This window comes from Monodon monoceros, unplaced genomic scaffold (assembly GCF_005190385.1).
Source record: "Monodon monoceros isolate NGI ecotype Baffin Bay Population unplaced genomic scaffold, NGI_Narwhal_1 Super_Scaffold_9, whole genome shotgun sequence".
Lineage (NCBI taxonomy): Eukaryota > Metazoa > Chordata > Mammalia > Artiodactyla > Monodontidae > Monodon > Monodon monoceros.
In genome coordinates, this window is record NW_021703786.1 from 51,822,326 (window position 1) to 51,847,007 (window position 24,682).

The window sequence follows — 24,682 nt, forward strand, 5'->3', positions numbered from 1 at the left end:
AGTGATGAACTGCTCTCAGTCCCTACAGCTGGGAAAGGCCTGCTACACACAGCCAGAGAGACCTATAAGCAGACAGCTGACATCTACAAGCTGGTGTGACAACAAGCCCCTAAGAGGGAAAACTGCTGGGCCATCTACTGCCACCTGTATGTACCTGCTTTAGGGTCTCTAACAGCCTGACCTACCAGAGGGCTAACTGAACGCATTTTTGGACAGGCCAAGACCAGGTATGCTTCTGGAGGAAAATGCTAGAGGGAGTACTTGGAGCAAATGACAAATGAATCAACTGAAATTTCAAGATCTGAGAAGGCAAAGAAGAAACAAAAGTGTGTAGGGAGATATATAAAAGGATAAGCATTGTTTGGAATAGTGAAAGACAAATGAAAAAATACTCCCCACCATCACGCCCTCCCCGCAAAACCTGGTAACAACATTGGAATGGTTTAGTAGATTATGGTATACCTATACTATGAAATAATATTTGCTTATTAAAAGAATGAGTCAGAATTATTTCCATTAACCTGGAGGGATGTTTATGATATACTGAATGATTTAAGTGAGCCACAGAATGTGTATAGTATTAGTCCTTTTTTATTTTAAGAAACACTCAAAACATCTTTGTGTATGTTTGTATGACAGTGAGAAAGCTATCAGAAAGATACATAACTGTCAGTTAATACAAGTTACTTCGGGGGGTAGGAATGGCGGGGCACCACCAGGAGACAAACTTCTTCTTTATACATTTTAGAATTATTTAAATTGTTATAGTAAGAACATTGTACTTTTATAATACATAAACATCTAATAAAGAAAATCAAAAAGAAAATTAGAGGAATTCCACCTGAGTGATTAAGAAATGTTAATAACATTACTAGCACCAAATCCCCTACTGTTATTCACCTCAGTACCACTATGAGTCAAGTAATGATTTATAAAGGTTTTCCCAGATCCTAGAAAATCTAAAGAATTGAAGGGATCAGGTATATCGGAAGACAGAATGAACATTTGTGGAAATTTGTAAAAGGAGTTGTCAGACCCCTAAATTACCTGCTCCAAACCATGCAGGCAGGTGACTGCCCTCAGTTCAGCAGAAAATCTAACCAAGAAGAGACCTACAGATACTGACATTTTAAAGCCCCCAATGAAACAGCCAGGCCCCTTCCTGATCACCCACGGTGAAGCCTCCTCCTCAACAAATCCTACCACCCACGCACACAGAATGAGCGTCCAATCACTAGATTTGGAGCCTCACCCTTAAATATGAACAAAGAGCCAAGGTTCACCAGACATTTGAGGAGAGCCTCTAACATAAAAGGCAGAGATCCAAACAAACCAACCAGCAAACAGAAGAGTGATTCTGAGGAAACAGAGGCAATAAAGGAGGCTCATGAAACTCTAAAATCTAATTATATTTAATGCCCTCCAAGATAAAGTATCACATCCATGAAACATACAAACATAAACGTGTGTGTGTGTGTGTGTGTGTGTGTGTGTCCCTTTAGAGAGCTCGTGTAAATTACAAAAAGGAGAGTGGAAATAAAAACATAACAGAAGCTTTAGAAGGAAAAATTGAGTAAACTTCCCAGAAAGTAGGAAAAAAAAAAAAAAGCAAGACAGAGAAAAGGTAAGAAAGGATCAAGAAAAGGTAGGGAAGTAAGAGGTACAAACTATTAGGTATAAAATAAGCTACAAGGATATATTGCCCAACACAGGGAATATAGCCAATATTTTATAATAATAAATGGAGTAAAAACCTTTAAAAATTGTGAATCACTATATTGTACACGCATATCTTATAGAGTATTGTATAGCAACTATACTTCAATAAAAAAGAAAAAAGGGGGGGACACTTCCCTGGCGGTCCAGTGGTTAAGACTCCGCACTGCCACTGCAGGAGGTGCAGGTTCGGTCCCTTGTCAGGGAGCTAAGATCCCACATGCCACATGGCGCGGCCTTACAAAAATAAAAAGGAACTAGGAAAAATGCATGTTGTGGTTCCACCATTCAGGGGTTGGTTACAGTAGGGCAGCTCCCTAGACCATCATGGACTTCCACTGCCCAAGATTATCCTTGGTCAAGAATAGGAACCCCATTTCCAGTGTCCATAACCAGTGTTCTACAAGCAACCACCCTTCCCTTTACAGGGATTAACACTTACCCACATGGCCCTCTCACAACTTACTGATTTAAGTCATGGACAAGTTAGGTGATGGCACATACTAACCTGCTATGGTTAATATCATTCCACTTTTTATAAATGCCCAATTACACATGTGTCTGCCTATATCTATGAATATGTTCATATTTTTATTATTTTTACACAGATACGAAGAGAGACACAGAGAAAAATATGGAAGAATACATACCAAATTATTAACCAATCTAGTGGCTGTATTTTAGGTGAATTCTTTTTTTCCCATTTTATTTAGGTATATTTGACAAATATAAAGTGTATATTAAAAAGAAAAAAGGATCGAGAAGAATGAGGGAAGAAAATGATAAACATAAGAAAATTTCTCAGATCTGAAGATAAGTTTCCAGACTGTAAGAGCCCACCAAATGCCTAATTCAATGGACTAAAAAAGATGCATGTCAAGCTCATATGGTGAGATTAAAAACAAACAAAAACATAAGGGAAAAGGGATGATCTTAAAAGCTTCCAGAGGAAAAAAAAATGCTTAACAAATATAAAGGACCAGAAATTTAAATTGGCATTGGACTTAAAAAGCAGCACTGGAAACAATGCTTTCAAAAATTTCAAAATTATTTTCAATCTAGAATTCTATATCTTAGCTAAACAATGAATCAAGAATATGGGTAGAATAAAGACTTTTTTTGATGTGTAAAGTCCAAAAATTTTACCTCCTATTCTTTCTGAGGAAGCTACTAAAGAACATGGTCCAACATAATGAGGTAATAAACTAAGAAAGTTGAAGACTTTTATTTTTTAGAAATAAGTGATCCAATAGAGGAGGTCATTTTAGGATAATGGTGAAATGACATCCCAGGACCAGTACAGTGAATGTACCAGGTCTAGAGCAAAACCAGTCAAGATTAGAGCAGAAAGAGGCGGGCAATGTCAACTTTATAGCACATTGAATTTTAGATCCAAAAAGTAAAAAGATCACAAGAATAAGAGTCAAACTAGCAACATCCTTTGCACCGTTAGTTCTTATTCATAATTTTTCAGGTTAAGTGTATATCTATGATAGAATACGATACATTTAAAATTGGTTGTTTTATAATAAATTTACTTTACCAGGTATTTTTAAATAGGTATTATGGCCTTGTAAAAAGTTACAATTCAAACCTGGGCTGAGATATCTGAGGCCAATCTCTGAATCATATATGCCTCTGTTTTCTTAAACTGGGACTATCACCATCTCCTATGCACTCTGACTCAGAAGGAGATAGGGAAAATTAAAAAATAATTTCCGCAAAGCACTTTGTGTTCCTTGGAGAACGGATATTATCATCATACGTTATGTTATTATCTTGTTGAATATGCATGATTTCCAGTACCACACCAAGTATATCTAGATATACTTTCCCATCTTATTCCATCATCTGGAGTCAAGCTGAGTGAATCTAGGCTGTTGTTATTTCAAGGGTCAAATATGCAGAGGCAAAACATAAGCTCCAAATAATATATAATGCTTTTAAAATGATAAATTATTGATGTGTTTACGGGAACTTCAACTTTCTCACCCATTCTGTGAACTAAACTCAGACACTTATTTTTTCAACAACAGACAATACTAGTTATACATTTAAAGCTTAAGAATACATTTACAAATATTAAAAATATTCGTTCTTTTCAATAAGCTGGTGTCAGCTTATATTCATTTGTGTACGTATTCTAAAAATACAGCTCTAAAAGGAAAAGGTAAAATTTTTCATGTAAATATGTAAAAATAATTATTTGACACTTTAATTTTATATTATCCATAAGTAATCATAACTACCTTTATATTCAATAAAATTTCACTTGTGATACCCATCATATTTTGAAACAAAGTGAAATAGTGAAATAAAAGGCCTTCCAATTACATGTTTTTTTGCTTTTTAACTAGCAAAATAATAATTATCAGTGACTTGATAGTTCTCAAATGTTCCTATCCTATGAGGTACTCCAAATTTTTATACTCATATCACCTGCCCTTAAAAAGGCCAGCTTGAAATCGAAAAGCTTAAGGCAGCCTGGTGCTAGAAGATAAGGTATAAAGGAAGAAATAAAAGGATGAAAAAAAAGGAAAAGGGTTATAAGGAAACCTTAAGTAAAGAATCCTTTGCAAAATGTGACCCAACTTTATGTGCTGATGAAAGGTAAGGAGTCACAAGGGAGATATTTCAGTTGATAATTAGGCAATTTTGTGAAAACGTTGGTCAGATGGAAGACCCAGTGCATGCAATTCAAACAAAATTCCAAGATGTGATAACTGCGTATTATTATAAAGGATAATTTATTAAGATTATTAAATAATGATAGGATCCATTTAATAAAATAAGAATCCATGAGTCCATTTCAACATAAATATTTAGGATATGAACAATGAAATATTTAGAGGTTAAGAGGCAACATGTCTGCAACTTATTTTCAAGTAGTTAAGAAAAAAAATTGCAAAAAAGCAAATGTGGCAAAATGATAACATTTGGGGCATCTCGGTAAAAGGTATAAGGGAATTCTTTGTACCACTGGAACTTTTCTGAAATCCGAAATGAAATCAAAATAAAAAGTTAAAAAAAAAGTATAAATAATAGAGCTGCCATTTTCAAATTACCTAGTATCAGCCAGGCATTGTATTAGGCATTTTACTCATATTATCTTTAATTTTCAAAACAATCTTCTAGAGTATTGTCATCAATCCCATGTTTTTAAACACATAAGAAAATGAAGATTCCAAGAAACTTATCCAAGACACAGATCTAATTAAGTAGCACAGCCAGGTTTCAAACCAAATAACACTCCAAAGCTTGTCCTCTTTCTGTAAGGTAGTAATAAATATAGTAGTGGTTTAGATAGAGCTCTTATTCTACAGTTAGAGACTCAGATTTGAGGATTTGAATCCTCAATACTATTTGTTAGTCATGTGACCATGGGCAAATTACTTACCTTAACTTCTTTTTTGTTTTGGAGATAGTATCTAGTGATCAGTGCCTATCTCATGAGTTATTGAGGAGATTAAATAACATACAGCATGTAAAACACTTAAACACAATACCAAAGCCTATGGTAAGAATACAAATGTTTGTTGTTTTTCCCATGTACTTCGTTCTACCTTTCCTGAAAAACAGTGCTGTAGACACTGCTGAATTTTAAAGAACGGAGATCGTTCCTAGTTAACTTACTTTTTTACTGTCTTAAAATAGGTACTTAAAAATTCACCAAACCTAGAGACTTAAGCAGTTCAAACCAACATACTTCCCTTACCTTAAGCAGGAAACTACTTTAATGTTATTACAGATAATAGTAATTACTACAGATGTTCTATAGCTGCTGTAACAGAAACCAAGTCTACATAAATGGTATACATAAGACATTTAACAAATCACATGTTCAAGACTGTTTTCATTAAAAAGTAAGAATAAAAAGAGGCTGAAAATACTGAGTATGAATTAATCGGAAAAATTAACCTAGGTAAAACAGCTCAATTCTACTAATTCTGGAAACAAATATTTTAGGCTTCAAATGTATTTTACAAGGGAAAGTCACAGTAAAAATACATTACCATGTAATGAAATTCTCATCTTTAAGGAGGATGAACTGACTTTAACTCTAGTTATAGAATTAACTTTATCTGTTCATTTATATGCAAACAAACAAAAACAAAACATTTTTCCTACCTTATTGTCTCTTCTATTAGACGATCTGAGCTGCAAATAAAAAGAAAATTCAAATTCTGGAATTATTAAATGCACATTTAAAACTTGCACTTAATTTTTCTACATTTTACAGATAGATTACATTTCCAACCATTTATGTAAAAAGAGCACCCAGACTTTTGAAAGCGTCTGGAGAAAATTCTGGACTCTGAAATTAATTAATCCACATATACAGTTTTCATCTTACTTTTATTTGTTGGCTTAAATCTATTTCTTCCACAGAGATACTTGATTATTAAAGTCAGAACAGTTTTAATGACAGCACAAATAAATAGAACTACTTCTTTAGTTTAGATAGCTCCAAGTTGTCACCATTGTCTATTCAAAACTTAAGAATTACAACCAACTTGTTGAGACAGGATAGGCAAATATAGTTCTAATGCCTATAAGTAGTAATTATTCATATCTTAAAGTTCCTTCCTTTTTTGAAACACAAAATCAAATCTCAGCTTGCCACACTTTAGAATTCAAGAATCTGAATAGGGACTTCCCTGTGACGCACTGGTTAAGAATCCGCCTCCCAATGCAGGGGACACGGGTTTGATCCCTGGTCCGGGAAGATCTCACATGCCGTGGAGTAACTAAGCCCGTGCGCCACAACTACTGAGCCCGTGTTCCACAACTACTGAAGCCAGCGCGCCTAGAGCCCATGCTCCGCAACAAGAGAAGCCACCACAAAGAGAAGCCTGCGCACCACAATGAAGAGTAGCCCCCACTTGCCGCAACTAGAGAAAGCCCGTGCACGGCAACAATGACCCAATGCAGCCAAAAATAAATAAATAAATAAAGGACCCTTCACTTGTTTAAAAAAAAAGGAACCTGAATAAAGACACCAATGCACCTTTGATCCGTAAAATATTTGCCTTTATGCATCACACACCGGAAACAAAGAAATCCACCAAAAATCCATTTTAGGGAGGAATTTACAGTTAGCTAAATTGGGTAAAGGGGCAGCTTTATAGCAGAAAGTAGGAAAACAAACTCCCAGACATCTGTATCCATTTGGTACACAGCAGGGACTCAAATACTTGTATGTTTTTTCCAACTACCTCTTTCCAAAAGGATTTCTAAGTTCATTGTATAAATTAATAAACTGAGGTTTTATTATAAGGTAGTGGACCAGGAAATCTAAGTTACTGTATGAATTAGGGAACAAAGATGAACTTTAAAAATGTCATAAATATCTTATATAAATGCTATGATTAAGAATTTCAAAAATTACAAAGACGGTGGAGGGATTAAGAGCCAGACTATGTGGCTTTCTGAATGGTGACTGTATCACCTATTAGCTGAATAAACTCCATTCATTAAAAGCATCCTGGATAGTGTGGATACAATTCAGCAACAAAGTGGCTCCATAAAGACAGCATAATCTAGTTAAAATTGAATTTAAAATTACTCTCCTTTGGGGTATATAATACATAATCAAGTGGAATTATCCTTCTTAAACAAGTACTTCATAATAGCCCAGAGGCATTCCAAAGAGTCATCTAGAGTCTATATTAAGCAACAAGTTTCTGTTTCTTTCAAGACCGATTTAAACTAGCTGAAAACAATGAGCTAAATTTCATCACCAATTACTGTACCAAGGAATCACTAAAGCCACACTTAGATAATAATTCTCTGTTTAAAAAATAACTCATTTCCCTAAATACACAAACTGCAAATGACACAAATTTCAAGCACATATTTTAAAGTAGTTTTAACTAACAAAATGTAAGAACTTGGGAAAACCACTTAGGTAACACTAATTAGAATCTTCTTTTAAAAGAGTAGGTGAATAAGTAAATAATAAACAAGACAGTAAATAAACAAGTAAGCAAGTAAGAAAACAAACAATCAAGTGCATAACGAATAAAATTTTAAAACTGATCCCTTTGTAAACTGCAAAAAAATCTGATGAGGTTGTCACCAACCAATGAGATAATTTACATCAAGCACTGTGGTGATGCAGTGTTTCACTTACAGTTAACCAGAGACCTGTGTCTTATTTATTTCTATATAATATCTTCTAAGACATGTTAACAATACAGTTAAGCTGCAGTAGGATACAAAAAGCTGTTTAAGCGCTAACAAAGTGTTATTTTACAGATAACATTTGGAAAATACCGAAAAACAAAGATGAACGTAGAAATCATTTGTAACCACTCTTCCATTAACACTGATATTGTGGCATATTTGTTTCTTGTCTGGGTAGACCAAGGAGTATCTCTACTTGCTTTTTTCATGGTTTATTTAGCAGAGAAATTTTGTTTTATAATCCCATGAAGTTACCTAGAGACAAAAAAGTTAAGCACCTGACAGACTGCCCGTTTCAGTCAGGGAGAGAAAAAAGAGAAAGATAAAAGCTAAATTATTAGCAGTGAAATCAGAGAGCCACATTTTCTATTTTTAAAAAATCAGTAGACTTTTTAGAACAGTTTTAGGTTTGCAGAAATATTCAGCAAGAAGTACAGGGAGCACATATACCCGTTCTCCCCCACCTATTATTAACATCTTTAGTGTGGTACATGTGTTACAACTGATGAACCAATATTGATACATTATTAACCAAAGTTCATAGTTTATATTAGGGTTTACTCTTTGCAGTTGTACAGGTCTATGGGTTTTACAAATGCATAATGTCATATATCCACCATTACAGTATCATACAGAATAGTTTCACAGCCCTAAATATCCCCTATTCTCCACTTATTCATTCTTCCTCCTCTTCCCACCCTGAACCCCTGACAACAGCTGATCTTTCTACTGTCTATAGTTTTGACCCTTCCTGAATGTCATGTAGCTGGAATTATACAGTATGAAGTCTTTCTAGACTGGCTTCTTTTATACATTTAAGGTTCCTCCATATCTTTTGGGGGCTTGATAGCTTGTTTCTTGTATCACTGAATAATATTCCATTGAATGGATGTACCTACAGGTTGCTTATCCATTCACTTATTGAAGGACATCTTGGTTGCTTCCAACTTCTGGCAATTATGAGTAAAGGTGCTATAAACATTCATGTGCAGGTTTTTATTTAGACATATTTTCAATTCATTTAAGTAAATACCTAGGAATGTGACTGCTAGATCATATGGTAAGACTATTTAGCTTTTTAAGAAAAACTGCCAAACTGGCTTCCAAAGTGGCTGTATCACGTTATATTCCCACCAGCAATGAGAATTCCTGTTGCTCCACATCCTTGCTAGCATTTGGTGGTGTCAATGTTTTGGATTTTAGCCATTCTAATAGGTACATGGTGGTATCCAGTTGTTTTAATTTGCAATTCCCTAATGACATATGACGTTGAGCACTTTTAATATGGTTCTTTGCCAGCTGCATACCTTCTCAGATGAAGTGTCTGTCAGACCTTTTGCCCACTTTTTAACTGTTGAGTTTTAAGAGTTCTTTGTATATTTTGGATAACAGTCCTTTATCAGATATGTGTTTTGCAAATATTTTTTTTCCAGTCTGTAGCTGTCTTACATTCCCTTGATAGTGTCTTTGGAAGAGCAGAGGTTTTTCATTTTAATGAAGTAGATCTTACCAACTTTTTCTTTCATGGATGGTGTTTTTGGCATTGTATCTAAAAACTCATTGCCAAGCCCAATGTTACCTAGATTTTCTCCTATGTTATAAAACTTCTATAAGTTCTGTATTTTATATTTAGGTCTATGATCTGTTTTGAGTTATTTTGGGGAAAGGTATAAGGTCAGTGTCTATATTCATTTTTTTGCATGTGGATGCCCAGTTGTTCTAACACCACTTGTTCAAAAGACTATCCTTTCTCCACAGACTTGCCTTTGCTCTTCTGTCAAAGATCATTTGACTATATTTGTGTGTCTATTTCTGGGCTCTCTATTCTGTTCCACTGATCTATCTGTCTGTTCTTTCACCAATACCACACTGTTTTGATTACAAACAATATACAATAGGAAGTCAAGTTTAAATGGGGAGAGTTTTTCTCTTTTTCTCCCTCAAAGTATTTTAATAAACATTTTTGTGCAAAAAAATATTTTTAATGTCAACAAACTTGTTTAACTATAGCAGAAACAAAAAGCCTATGAGAAAATGTGAGGAATCACAGTTTCCATTTGTTGTTCTTTAGATAAATGGTATACAAGGATTGAAATCCTAAAAACCTACCTGAATTATAAAGAATATGAAATATTAAGGAAGCATTTTCTAATTTGTTTCTGAGACCTCTAAAAATTTAACTTGTATATCAATATAAACTAATCTGCTTATGTAAATAAAAATGGAAATATACTTTTCATTGTATGTATATGTTTTTCTCTCTCACATACTTATAACTCAGAAAACAGTTCTTTCATAAATATAATCATAGAAATTCAATAGTATCAGCAATCATGACATTCATGAAACTATAAAGAATAAAATGGCTAGTTGCTTTCTCTTACACCCTAGAACCTGAGTTTTATTAGTCAAGGCTCAAGCACTTGACTATATGAACTCAGCTCATGGAGTTGTCATAAGGCTCAAAAGCGATAGTGTAAACAAAAGTACTGTGTAAACTGTATAAGCCTACAGATACAAGGCTCATGTAGATCAAGGCACTTTCATGCCTCATAGTCTCTCTCTTGTTCTGCAACCCCTTTCCTGATTTTCAACATAAATTGCTTTCATTTCAAAGTCCAGTTCAGAAGTCATATCCTTTGGGAAGCCTTTCCCATTCTATCTATACATCAGGCAGAACTAATACTTCTTTATACTATAATGTGTTTTCATAGCTCCTTGCTCTTCATCAATTCCTTTAAGATTATAACAAGCATTTAAGATATATCAGACATCATACTATGCACTGGAGGAAAAGTATTTTAAATGTGTAAAGCTTAGGAAGTTTTTCACATGTTATCTCATATATTTTAAAAAATATAATATTTTGGGGACTTCCCTGGTGGTCCAGTGGTTAAGACTTCACCTTCCAATACAGGGGCTGTGGGTTCGATCCCTGGTCAGGGAGCTAAGATCCCACAGGCCTCGTGGCCAAAAAACCAAAACATAAAACAGAAGCAATATTGTAACAAATTCAATAGAGACTTTAAAAATGGTCCACATCAAAAAAAATCTTTAAAGAAAAATAATAATATTTTTTAAAGTATATGAGGGCTTCCCTGGTGGACAGTGGTTGAGAGTCCACCTGTCGACGCAGGGGACACGGGTTCGGGCCCCGGTCCGGGAAGATCCCATATGCCGCAGAGCGGCTGGGCCCGTGAGCCATGGCCGCTGAGCCTGCGCGTCCGGAGCCTGTGCTCCGCAATGGGAGAGGCCACAATAGTGAGAGGCCCAAGTACTGCAAAAAAAAAAAAAAAAAAAAAAAGAAAGCTAATGTTAATCTTGAATGCCAAGAGTCTACTATATTGTTCCATTCACAGATGTTATAATCTGACCACTATTTAATTGACTTGTATGGTATTTATTAAATAATATATATAAACTATGTATACCAAAAACTTTTGGGAGAAAACCATTCCATCAAAAGGTCACTAAATTACGGTGATCATATATCTCATATTTTTCAAATATGGTCATGGTCTGTTAATACATTAGAAATGCATTTCATCAAGACTATTCTGGCATCAAAAGTATTTCAAATTTTATTTAAGAAAGGTAAATTGACAGTGCATATAAAAGGTTTCCTCCTTCAGTATTTTTTCTTACTCTTATAATCCCCGTTATGTTCTGCCTTATACAGAAATGCCTCACAGTTTACAAAGCCTTTTTACATGCATTAGCTCAGCAACTTTGTGAAGTAGATACCGTAAGAATCATCTTGGAGAGGTAGTGCAGTATAGCAGAAACAACACAATCAGAGGACGTAGGTTTAAATCTCAGCTTTTACTAGGCATGTGACCTCAGGGAAATTTAACTAAAATCATGAAACAAACAAAAAGTGAAAAAAGGCTGGTGAATTTAAAAATTCAAAAATTCAAGTCTAAACATAGCCTAAGACATAAGAAAAGTTGTCAGCAGATAAAACTAAGCCTCCACCTGAGAATTTTCTTTACTCATTCATGGACATATTTATACTGAAGTGTACAATTATAATACAAATACATGTGCCATCTCAGATAACTCAATCATATCTGCTAAACAGTTAATGGATTGAAAACAAAACAAATTCTCAACTAAATAATGTAACTGATCCTGTTTAAGTGTAATTTGCTTTGTACAACAGTCCCATATTTGAAAAGTTATATGAAACAAATTCTTTAGATTTTTAGAGTGCTTTTAATTTTGTAAAATGCCTTAAATCTTAAGTCATTCTTCCTCAAAATCATCTAACATAAGGGAACAGCTACTATCCCGTTTTAAAGATGGAAAAAACAGAGAAAGGCCAGGTCACTTGCTTTTCAGAGAAGTGAAAAGTCACTGGTCTTTCAATTCTCATTAGCATTACATCATGCTGGCTCCCTAATACAAGAAAAAATAAAGATTTAAAGAAGTAAATCACAGAGAAGGCAGTGTGATGTGGGACAAATATGGAAATAGGTTAGGAAATGTGGGTTTAGTAAGAGCTATAGTATTAAATAGTTATGAGACGTTGTCCTCTCTGAATCTTGTTTCCTCATCTGTAAATAAGAGAGATGCTTGCCAGACTTTTATTATATACCACGTAAAAATATGATTTTTAAAAGGTATTTCATGGAGAATTCATTTTGCAAAGCAAAAAAAATCACATCAATAATATCCCCTTCAGTTCTCAAAATCAGATTTCATATATACATAGCATTGGAACCAATACCTTGTACGCAGTATGTATTCAATAAATATTTGAGGAATAAGTATATGAATGAAACAGATTTTCTACATTGGGGCACACATGTATATACACATATGTATATGAAACCAAAATTAATACATCTTCTACTTATATCCATTTATTCAAACAAGTACATATTAAGTGTTCATGATATAACAGGAACTAGGGACCCAACACACTGCCAAGAACTAGATGAACTAGGCCCTACCCTCAGGAAGCCTAAGAAAAGTCAGATAATTAAAAAAATAAACAAAAAGAACAAATTATTACAGATTTTCATAAATGCTATGAAGGAAACAAAAAAAAGTACTTTGTTAAATAACAATAAGGGAGAGTCTATTTCAGACAAGATAGTTAGAAAAGGCCTCTTTGAAGAGGTGACAAGTGAGCTTAGACCATAAAGATGTCAAGGAATAAGGTATATGAAAAGCTAAGAGAAGAGTATTTTAAGCAGATAAACCAAAATATAAGAACAAAGAAGCAAGAAAGGAAAAGCCTTGATATCTTTGGGAAAGGAATGAATAAAAACCAGTCAGGCTGGTACCTAATAAGTAGAGGGAGAGAGTGATACAGATGAAGGGATGGAAAGAGATAAAACAGGTAGTATGTTGGTCATGTAGGGCGTTATAGACCCATAAAAAGTTCATAATTCATTGGTAGGGGATGGAGGGAGGAATGAAATATTAAAGTAAAAGTCCACTTCAATAACTATCACTAGAAAAAAGGATTTTGCTTAACTATACTATTTCTACATCTATGGCTTAGAGTATAGAAGAGAGTGTAGTAAACTCAAACTGAAGTGACTAAGTTGGCTGATAACTTCCCTGGAGCCCTGTATATGCTGCATTCTCTTTCTTCTGATAACAAACTTTCCAGTCCATTGGCCACAAGGATGGATGTGTGACAGGCTGGGCCAATCACAATCACCTGTCACCCTCTGGCCCAGGAATAAATGAAACAGAGCCATAGTCTTACATCTACAAAAGAAACCAAATTTGTAATTTAAATATCTTGCCACAAAGAAAACTCTAGGCTAAGATGGATTCAATAGTAAATTCTATCAAATATTTAAGGAAGAAACAACACCAAGCCTGCACAAACTCTTTCAGCAAACAGAAAGAACTCATTTTAATGGTGCCAGTCTTACCCTTCCACTAAAACCAGGCAAAAACACTTCAAAGAAAAGAAATCTAAAGATATTCTTCATAAGCATAATGTAAAGATCCTTAAAATAAATCCAGCAATATATAAAAGGGATAATAAATATATAATAAAGGGGGGTTATTCTAGGAATCAAGATTGGTTTAATGTTTGAAAATAATCAATGTAATTCACTATACTACAGAAAAGGAAAAAAATCTGATCAGTTCAACAGATTAAAAGACATGAAAAAATTCAACCCCATTCAAGATAAAAACTTTTAGCAAGAGAGAGCCTAGAAGGAATGACACTTCGATAGCAATAAGCATATCTAGCACCCAGATCTTAGTTTCTGAACCACTCTCCAATAAGAGGAACCAAGGCTGCTTGGAGAAGTGGTTGGTTCTAGAGCCAAGGCAGGGAAAATACAAGATGAGCCACAAACACTGTCGTGCCAGATAGTACAGGAAGTGCTCAAAAAAAGGATGGGGCATGTCAAATGACAGAAGCTAATCTGCAGGAGCTCCCAATGGCCAAAGGTGAAACAGTTTGAAGAACAAAATAATGATAGTGCTGGATTATAACCCAGAGTATAAAATAAGACTGAGTCTACCTGGTAATAAACAGTACCGTAAAGTACACAAAAGCACAACCACTTGTAGAGGATGCACGCACGTGACAATGTACATCAGACACGTGAACTAACTTACATGATTGGACATGCGAACGCAGGTTCGCGTCTTTGAAAGTTCACAACTTGAAGGTTCGTATGTAGGGGACTTAGTTATTGTTTCAGCACCATTTGTTGGAAATATTCTCCTTTCCCCCATTGAATTATGCTGGCACCTTTTGTTGGGATTAATTGACCACATGGTAGTTGGTTTATTTCTGAACCCTGTTCTGTTCCATTAACCTATATAGGTCCATCTTATGCCAGTAGCTTACTGTTTTGATTGTTATAGCTTTATAGTAAGTCTTGAGTTGAGATGTGCAAGTACTCTAACTTTGTTTGTATTTTCTGAATTTTTTGGCTTTTCCAGGTCTTTTGCATTTCCATATAAATTTTACAGTCAGATTGCAAAAAAATATGCTGGGAATTTAAATAAGATTACATTGAATCTATAGAACAATTTGGGGAGAATTGCCATCTTAACAGTAGGAAATCTTCCAATCCAGAAACATGGTATGTTTTCCATTTATTTAGGTCTCCTTTAATTTCTCTTAGCATTTTATGGTTTTCAGCATAAAGGTCTTGCACAAATTATATTCAGTTTACTTTAAAATATTTCCTATTTGGGGATGTGTTATAAATGGAATTAAAAATTTTTAATTTTCTAATTGTTTTTGCTAGTATAGCAATAGAATTTATAATTATATATAACCTTTCATCCTGTGACCTTGCTAAATTTACTTACTAATTTAATAGCTTCTAGGTAAATCCTTTGGGATTTTCTATTTATGTAATCTTGTTATCTGACAAAAATAGTTTTATTTCTTCCTTTCCAATCTGTATTCCTTTTATCCCTTTCCTCCCTTATTGCACTTGCTACGACCTCCAATACAATGCTGTAAAATGTGGTTAGTGCAAACATTCTTGCCTTGTTTTATATTTTAGAGAGAAAGCATTCATCCTTAAGTCTGATATTAACAGTTTTTGTACATGCCTTTAATCAGGTTGAGGAAGAACCTTTTCCTTCCTATTTTGCTTATGGTTGTTTTTCTGTTGGTTGGTTTTTTTAGCTTTTTAGTTTGAAATAATTTTAGACTTACAGAAAAATTGCAAAAAATAGTACAGAGGATTCTCGTATACCCTTCACTCTGCTTTCCTAATGTTAATGTCTTACATAACCCTAGTACAATTATCAAAATCAGTGAATTTAACATTAGTACAAGAATATTAACTAAACTACAGACTTTATTCACCAATTTTTCTACTAACGTCCTTTTTAACATCTTTATTGGAGTATAATTGCTTTACAATGGTGTGTTAGTTTCTGCTTTATAATAAAGTGAATCAGCTATACATATACATATATCCCCATATCTCTTCCCTCTTGCGTCTCCCTTCCTCCCACCCTCCCCTCTAGGTGGTCACAAAGCACCAAGCTGATCTCCCTGTGCTATGCGGCTGCTTCCCACTAGCTATCTATTTTACGTTTGGTAGTGTATATATATGTCCATGCCACTCTCTTACTTTATCCCAGCTTACCCTTCCCCCTCCCCGTATCCTCAGGTCCAATCTCTAGTAGGTCTGCATCTTTATTCCTGTCTTGCCCCTAGGTTCTTCTGACCATTTTTTTTCTTTTGTTTTTTTTTTTACTTTTTAGATTCCATATATATGTGTCAGCATAACGTCCCTTTTTATGATCCTATTCAAGATCCTATATTGCATTTAGTTGTCATGTCTCCTAAGTCTCTTTCAGTCTGTGACAAAATGGCCTAACCTTAATTTGTCATGAGAAATATCAGACAAACCCAAGTTGAGGGACATTCTATAAAAATAACTGACTAGTATTTTAAAGTGTTATGGTCATGACCTTATGCAGTTTCAGCAAGAATACCATACAGTGATGTCAGGCCCTTGAAGTATCATATCAGGCTGTATATCATGTCAATATGTCTTATTACTGATGTTAACCTAGACTGCTTAGTTAAGGTGGTGTCTGCCAGGTTTCTCCACTGTAAAATTACTATATTTCCTATTGTAATTAATTAACGTAGGGGAAGATGCTTTGAGAGTATGCAGGTACCCTGTTTCTCCTCAAAATTCCCACTAATTTTAGCATCCATTTAGTGAATCTTTCTTTCCCATTATTACTGTGCTGTTTACCTACTGATTTTCTATTTCTATCAGTCCTTGTACATTTATTAATTGGAATTCTATAAGAAAGAATATTAGGAGCTTTAATATTCATATTCATAGCAGCTTTATTTGTAACAGCTCCAAACTGAAAACAACCCAAATATCCATCAATGGGTTAATGGATAAACAAATTGTGGTATAGCATCATAAAATGGAAAGTACTCAGTTAGAGAAAGGAACTGACTACTGATATAAAAAACATATAGGGGCTTCCCTGGTGGCACAGTGGTTGAGAGTCCGCCTGCCGATGCAGGGGACACGGGTTCATGCCCCGGTCCGGGAAGATCCCACATGCCGCGAAGCGGCTGGGCCCGTGAGCCATGGCTGCTGGGCCTGCACATCCGGAGGCTGTGCTCCGCAATGGGAGAGGTCACAACAGTGAGAGCCCACGTACCGCAAAAACAAAACAAAACAAAACAAAACATATAGATGAATCTCAGAAACACTATGACCTCTCAGTTCATCCCTCCACTGTTTTCTCTTGCTCCCCATGAGGCTGCCCTTTCAGGGGCATGAGTAAGGCCTGTAATCTGGGAGAGGGTTTGTAGACAGGCAATAAATGAATGATATTTCTAATATATCTACATTTATCATTTATCAGGAATGATACAGATTTTTTTTAAAAAAAAGATATGATCGTAAGGTTCAAGTTTCATCTTTTCCCAAAACCTTTTCTTATGTCGACTTTAGTGAATACCTACTCATCCTTCAAGACTCAAATCAAATGCTTTATTTCTATAAAGCCCTTTCAGAAGCTTTAGAGTTAATCATTCCCTTTAATGTGATACTATAGTGGTATGCACAAACGTCTCCATACATTAAACTTAATTACAATGCACTGTAATTACCTGTTAACATTTCTCTTCTGCCCCCCGACTCGCATCCTAGGGGAGCTCATTAAAAACAGGGCAGAACGTCACTAGGCTTTATCTCTTCTCTATCTCCAACACCCAGTACAATGCTTTCCACGTTGTAGATGCTCAACAAATGCTTGGTAAAACAATGAAAATTGAATATATATATACCACATCTTCTTCACCCATTCATCTATTGATGGGCACTTAGGTTGTTTCCATATCTGAGTTATTGTAAATAATGCTGCAATAAACAGAGGGGTGCATCTATCTTTTTGAATTCGTGTTTTCATATTCTTTGGATAAATACCCAGAAATGGAATAGCAGGATCATATGGTAGTTCTACTCTTAATTTTTTGAGTAATCTCCATTCTGTCTTCCATAGAGGCTGTACAAATTTACATTCCCACCAACAGTGTATGAGGGTTCCCTCTTCTACATACTCTTACCAACATTTGCTATTTCTTGCCTTTTTTATAATAGTGATTCTAATAGCTATGAGGTAATATCTCAATGGATAAAGAAGATGTGGTAAATATATATACAATGGAATACTATTCAGCCATAAAAAAGATAAAATATTGCCATTTGTGACAACATGGGTGGACTTTGAGGGTATTATGCTAAGTGAAATAAGTCAGATGGAGAAAGACAAATACCATAAGATTTCACTCATATGTGGAATATAAAAAATGCAAACAACAACAAAAAATCAAAATAAATGAACAAACCAAACAAAACCAAATACATAGATACAGAGAACAGAGTAGAGGTTACCATAAGGGAAGGGAAGGGGAAGGTAAAATGGGTAAAGGGGATCAACTGTGTGGTGGCAAATGCGAACTAAATTTTTGGTGGTAAGCAAGCTGTAGCATATACAGAAGTAGAAATATAATGCTGTACACACAAAACTTCATTATATAATGTTATAGACCAATGTTACCTCAATAAACAACAATAACAACAAAAACTGATACAAAAAATTATATGTGCATTCAGATAAATGCAAAGAAACAGATGGAATGCAACTGGAATTTGAAAACTCCTATCTAAAAATGAAGCTTAGGAATAAATAAACCACTTATTATACTAATGAAAATCCAATGAGCAATAAATGAAGGGCATGATTTAAAAACACACTCTGAGCTTTAACAGATAATCAGGGTTAGCTGATAGTTATTTACTCCTACATACCATTTCGGCATTGAAGGGCCCCAGAGGGCTGGAGTCTCTGTCACCTAGCTCTAGGTACACAATTCTAGTTACTAGTCTACTTTTCTGTTCTAATACTGCTACGGGCAAGAATGGCTCAATGTAATTTGAGAACTGGTCTACTACATGTCAGGCACTGTACTAGGCAAAACCTTTACACATTATCTCTAATTTTAAGTGTTTTAACACTGTGCAAAGTAAAAATTCAATTTTCCCCATTTAAGACAGTAGAGAGTCAGAGGGTTTAAGTCCCTTGCCCCCAAATTTACAGTTCACACCAGGATTTAAACTCAGATCTGTTTGGTTTCAAAACCCATTCCCTATCTATTACACCAATTTAAGGAATAAATCCATTAAGGTATCTTAGTCAAGATAAAAGTGGCAAGTTAAGAGGAAAAACTAAAATGTCTATTTATATGTTCTTATGATGTGATCCAACTAAATGAAATGATAATTTAGAAACTGACATATTATGTAATATTTTAAATATTTTGACTACTTTGAAATACTGCCAAAGGTCTGTTTAAAATGTCAAGAATTTTTAAGGTGATGTGCTTAATATAACCAGTCTGCAATTCCAGTTGTAATCATGCCATTCCCACAAATCAGAGTACTTCCAGAAAACAAACAGAGCCTCTAAGTATGGATGAAATTCCTCAGCTTACCTTCTTAGCTGGGTCTATATAACTTCAGAATTTGTTCCTCTTTCTTCAACTCTCTCATTAATTTTATTATTCTTGGCAATATAAAAATCTCACCAGTTGGGCTTCCCTGGTGGTGCAGTGGTTGAGAGTCCGCCTGCCGATGCAGGGGACATGGGTTCGTGCCCCGGTCCGGGAAGGATCCCACATGCCGCGGAGCGGCTGGGCCCGTGAGCCATGGCCGCTGAGCCTGCGCATCCAGAGCCTGTGCTCCGCAACGGGAGAGGCCAGAACAGTGAGAGGCCCGCGTACCACAAAAAAAAAAAAAAAAAAAAAAAAAAAAAATCTCACCAGTTGCTTTTCCTATAAATTTTTGAATGAAAATTTCAATTTCTTTCAATTTCTCTTTGCTAGGTCTTCTTTATAGCTGCCATCTCTGGGGAGGAGGAATTGTTGTTATGATGCATGTCAACGACAAATAACTGGGCTAATGTGAGAGGGTAGATGACAAATAAGTTTCACTTGGTGGATTAGCTCTAATTAATTTCTGCCTGGAGAACACTATGTAAAGGATTCTGAGGCTACATTAGAAGGCAGCCAGGAAGGAAACAAAGAGTAGTAAGAAAGGCAAGTGGAGAACCAGTAAATTTCAGTGTTACAGTGGCCTAGGTTTTCAAGGAGGGAAGAGATTAAGAGTATCAAGTGAGGCAGAGCAGTCAAACAATATTAGATTTGGCCTTCAGGAGCTCATTGATGTTCCCAGTGACAACATGCTCAGTAGACCGTGAGGGAAGAAGTCAATAGGCTAAGGAGGAAATGAGTACTGACACAGAGACAGCAAGTGTATTCATAAACTAGAAAGACAGAGCCAGTATAGAAGATGACTGAAGAGTAAAATAGCTGAGGTAGCAGGTAAGGACAGAGATAGAAGCCAGACAGATGTATTAGCCTTCCCAGGAAAAAAACTAGTCCTCTAAAAACTACAGGAAAGGGGTAAAGAAGGGTATTCCTGTATGTGAATTTGTACTAAGGAGAAAGAACCTTAAAAATTCAATGAAGTAGGAGCTAAGGACCTCTCTTTTGGCCGCGCTGTGGCATGTGGGATCTTAGTTCTCTGACCAGGGATCGAACCCGTGCCCCCTGCACTGGAAGCGCAGAGTCCTAACCACTGGACCACCAGGGAAGTCCTGGTAAATTTCTTGAAAAGAATGAGAGAGACAAGTAAACTGGGTCAAGCAAGCAAAAGGTACTGGGCAATGCTGAATACTCAGACGAGGTTGGAAATAATGAATCTAAAACAAAGTTAATCTGTACATTGGGTGTTTTCTCTTTAACCCTTAAATAGAGGTGTAGAACAGTAGACTGTGGCTTGGGTTGGCATTTTACTAGGGTACAGAAAAAGACAGGAGCACAGAAAAGGCCAAATGTTGGGAATATTTCAGTTGATCAACTATGAGATCCAAGCTAGCGAGGGTAGGAGAGGTTAAAGGTAAGAAGAAAAATATAAAAGAGAAGCTAGTGACGCTGCAGACAGTCTTGGAAGAACAAACTGTGTTGGTCAGAGTGAAATGTTAGAGTTGAAGATTTTTGAAGTGGTAGAATCACAGATGAGAAGATGGAGGCAGCAGCCTTGGTAAAAGGTGGCTAATTTTCACGTGGAGGTGATGATCACTGGCAGTAAAGAAGTCCAGCAAGAGGCTAGGCTCGTTCTATTTGTGTATTCTTATGTCCTAATCCAAGTTTCTCACCACTACTCTGAAATTTGTCAACTTCATTAAGGTAAATGTGGAAGACATGTTTTATTCAAAATGACAAAATTCTTCTAAAGAAAAAGCTGTAAAAACAGCAATAATACAATCAGCCCCACACCCTTTAAACTAACTCAGATACTCCTTTCAAAAAGGAAAATATAAGGGAGCAACGAAAGAGAATAAACATATAAAGGAAATTAATCTAAACAGCAACCAAAGAGCTCACAGGAATGCCTCCACAGTACAGCAAAACACAAACAGTTACAAGCTTGACACTCATTCAAAGCCAGCATTTTCTTCTGACATACTGAAACTCAGGGAAAGGCAAGTTAAAAAAAAAAAAAGCTAGGGACTTCCCTGGTGGCGCAGTGGATAAGAATTCGCCTGCCAATGCAGGGGACACGGGTTAGATCCCTGGTCAGGGAAGATCCCACATGCCGCGGAGCAACTAAACCCGTGTGCCACAACTACTGAGCCTACGCTCTAGAGCCCACGAGCAAGAACTACTGAGCCCGTGAGCCACAACTACTGAGCCCACATTCCACAACTACTGAAGCCTGAGCACGTAGAGCCTGTGCTCTCCAACAAAAGAAGCCACTGCAATGAGAAGCCAGCGCACCGCAATGAAGAGTAGTCCCCACTCACTGCCAACTAGAGAAAGCCCACGTGCAGCAACAAAGACCCAATGCAGCCAAGAATAAATAAAATTAAATCTTAAAAAAAAACAATGAAAGCTAGCTTATCCACCAAATAGGAAGAGAAATGACTATCTTCTGTAAGATAAACTGCTACAAGATAACAACATTTATTTTTAGACAAAAAGAATATTAAGAAGAGCTTTAAAAGCAATTCATTACAAAGTCAGTTCTTTTTAAATAAAGTTTACCATTCATTTATAAAAACTGCTTTACTCTTTTTCAAGACAAAAACATGGATTTTTTTTTGTGTGTGTGTGTGTGTTACGTGGGCCTCTCACTGTTGTGGTCTCTCCCGTTGTGGAGCACAGGCTCCGGACGCGCAGGCTCAGCAGCCATGGCTCACGGGCCTAGCCGCTCCGCGGCATGTGGGATCTTCCCAGACTGGGGCACGAACCCGCGTCCCCTGCATCAGCAGGCAGACTCTCAACCACTGCGCCACCAGGGAAGCCCAAAAATATGGACTTTTGAAGCAAGTTGTAGAAATTTACATTAACAAGAAAAAATATTTTATGAAGAATCAAATAAAAATGTAAATATGCTTTTTGCCATAAAAAGTATGACCCTACTGCACAAAATCAAATGAGTTACCTGAGTTACTGAGTAGTTTAAAAAAAAAAACACCTTTATTCATGAAAGATCAAACTAAAAAGTACCCTAACAGCAAATCTGGCCTCTTCATTACAAATGGTCTTGCTGCAATACATAATCTCTTGCTGTCCATTTCACTTTTAGGTTAACTTAACTATTACTTCTTCTTCTTCTTTTTTTTTTTTAATTTTTTTGCCACTCCATGTGGCTTGTGGGATCTTAGTTCCTGGACCAGGGATTGAACCTGGGCCCATGGCAGTGAAAGCTCACGTCTTAACCACTGGACCACCTATGCTTCTTGTGCTTGGCTGTTTGACCTATGTTTTCTCTAATGAAAATATATTTCTTATTTAAAAAAAAAATCTATTGCCTGAGAATTTTCGCCTATCTTCATGGCATGAGTTAGAAAAAAATCAAGTAAATGTTCCTGAGAGCACTGGTAGAATATGCTACTAATGGGACTCTAAAGTAGCAAAACTTTAGAGGGAATTTTGACAATACTATATCAAAAGCTTTAAAAATGAATATATTTTTAATCCTACAATGCCAATTCTAGGAATTTATCATAAGGAAATAATTATGGATACATGCAAAAACTTCAGTATGTACAATAATAAAAACTAGAAATAATCCAAAAGGCCAACACTCATTAGGTTACATGAATTATGGTTTATCTGTATTATAGGATATGTAGACTATTAAAAGTTAAAAGAACTATTCAAAAACAAACAAAAAAAATTGTCAAATAACATGGGAAAAGGCTCACAATCTACTGATGAGTAAAAAATGGTATCGCATCTGTACTGATAAGTGTTTCAAACTGTCTTTTCTGTGTTGCTGAATTATTATTCATACTTTCTAAAATGAGTACTATAAAAAGTATGTATAGCTTTTATGTTAAAAAGTTATTCTAAAAAAATTCTTCCTCAAAGCACTTAGCAAATGAAAGAGAGACAACATTGAAAAAGAGAAATTTTTTCATATCATTATTACTTTGTATATATGTTAGTCCATAATTTTTTATTATTTTATAACTTAACAAGTATTTGTAATTTACACAAAATATTGATTTTTCTAAAACATATTTGGAAGCTCTGTGCTTTAATACTGAAAGCAATGACTAAACTCTTGTTATTGAGATTAAGCCTTAGTGTTAACAATTCCCCTCATTTATCAGCTCATGTTTCACTCAACTTCATCCTGCCTCAGTTTCTCTCTGTTATGGAGTAAGCACATACTAACTTCTCACAAGAATGCTGAAAGGAATATATGTAAAGTATATCATACATAAAATCACCTGGGAAACAAAATGGTAAATACCTTTTGATTGCCAATTTTCTTATCATTTTTATAACCCTAAACAAATTACTTAAGCTGTGTGCCCCTGAACTATTATATTTATTTTCCTGTAAAATGGACAATATTAAACTCCTGAAGGGTTTTCTCTGAATTACTAAAATGAATGCAAAACTAAAATTTTTCATATAAAATTTATAATAAACAATATGTTCTGAAATAATGAAATAAAGAATATCAATTTATATAATAACTCTGGTATACTCTTTTCAGCATCAAAACATCCTTAAAGTAATTAAACTATTGCATTTCTGTTTAACTTCTTTTGGGGTTGATAAATATAAAAATGTTAATGCAAGCTAATATTTATTTTTATGCTACTTGAGTATCTTATTCCTTAAATTACTCTGTACCCCAAGAATATATTAATATAGTTTTGGATATAACGCAAAATTCTTTTTACGGTGGTCTCTATCAAATACAAAAAACACTACCAAAGCTATAAATAACTATAAACTAAACATACTCTAGGAAAGGCTGCCCCCTTGTGCCAATCAATAATATTTAACATATTAAGAAATAACTTTGACACTAGAAGCACTCAGACTTCTACTAAAAAGGTCTTGATTTTTCCATGTTCTGATTTCAACAGCTCATATTTAAAGTGGTAATCTTTAAAGAAAAACAAATTGAACAGCACATTAAGCTCATATGGACATGACTAATTTATTGACATTCAGCAGCAAATATCAACATAATTCATATCATTTAACTATGATGGATATTAGCTGCTCAAGTGCTTAGAGGCTGAGCTCAGAGAGAGAAGTAATTTTCTGATCCTTAAGTTCTATAACAAAATACAAAGAAAGTTAATTAAAGAAACCAGTGTATTTCAGAAGGAAAATAGATAAAGCAGGGATAGAGTATGGTGGCTTGTTTTTATGTGTGTGTGTGTGTGTGTGTGTGTGTGTGTGTGTGTGTGTGTGTGT

At 35.3% G+C, this 24,682-nt stretch overlaps 1 protein-coding gene across 2 annotated transcripts in view; it reads right to left on the bottom strand.

The window, feature by feature from the left end:
• Positions 1 to 24,682, bottom strand: part of GOSR1 (golgi SNAP receptor complex member 1) — a 46,453-nt gene that overhangs the window by 5,108 nt on the left and 16,663 nt on the right. For both annotated transcript variants that reach the window (XM_029211835.1, XM_029211836.1), the window contains exon 7: positions 5,845 to 5,874. In XM_029211835.1, the coding sequence (XP_029067668.1) occupies positions 5,845 to 5,874 (30 nt within the window). The remainder of the gene's footprint in view (positions 1 to 5,844; positions 5,875 to 24,682) is intronic.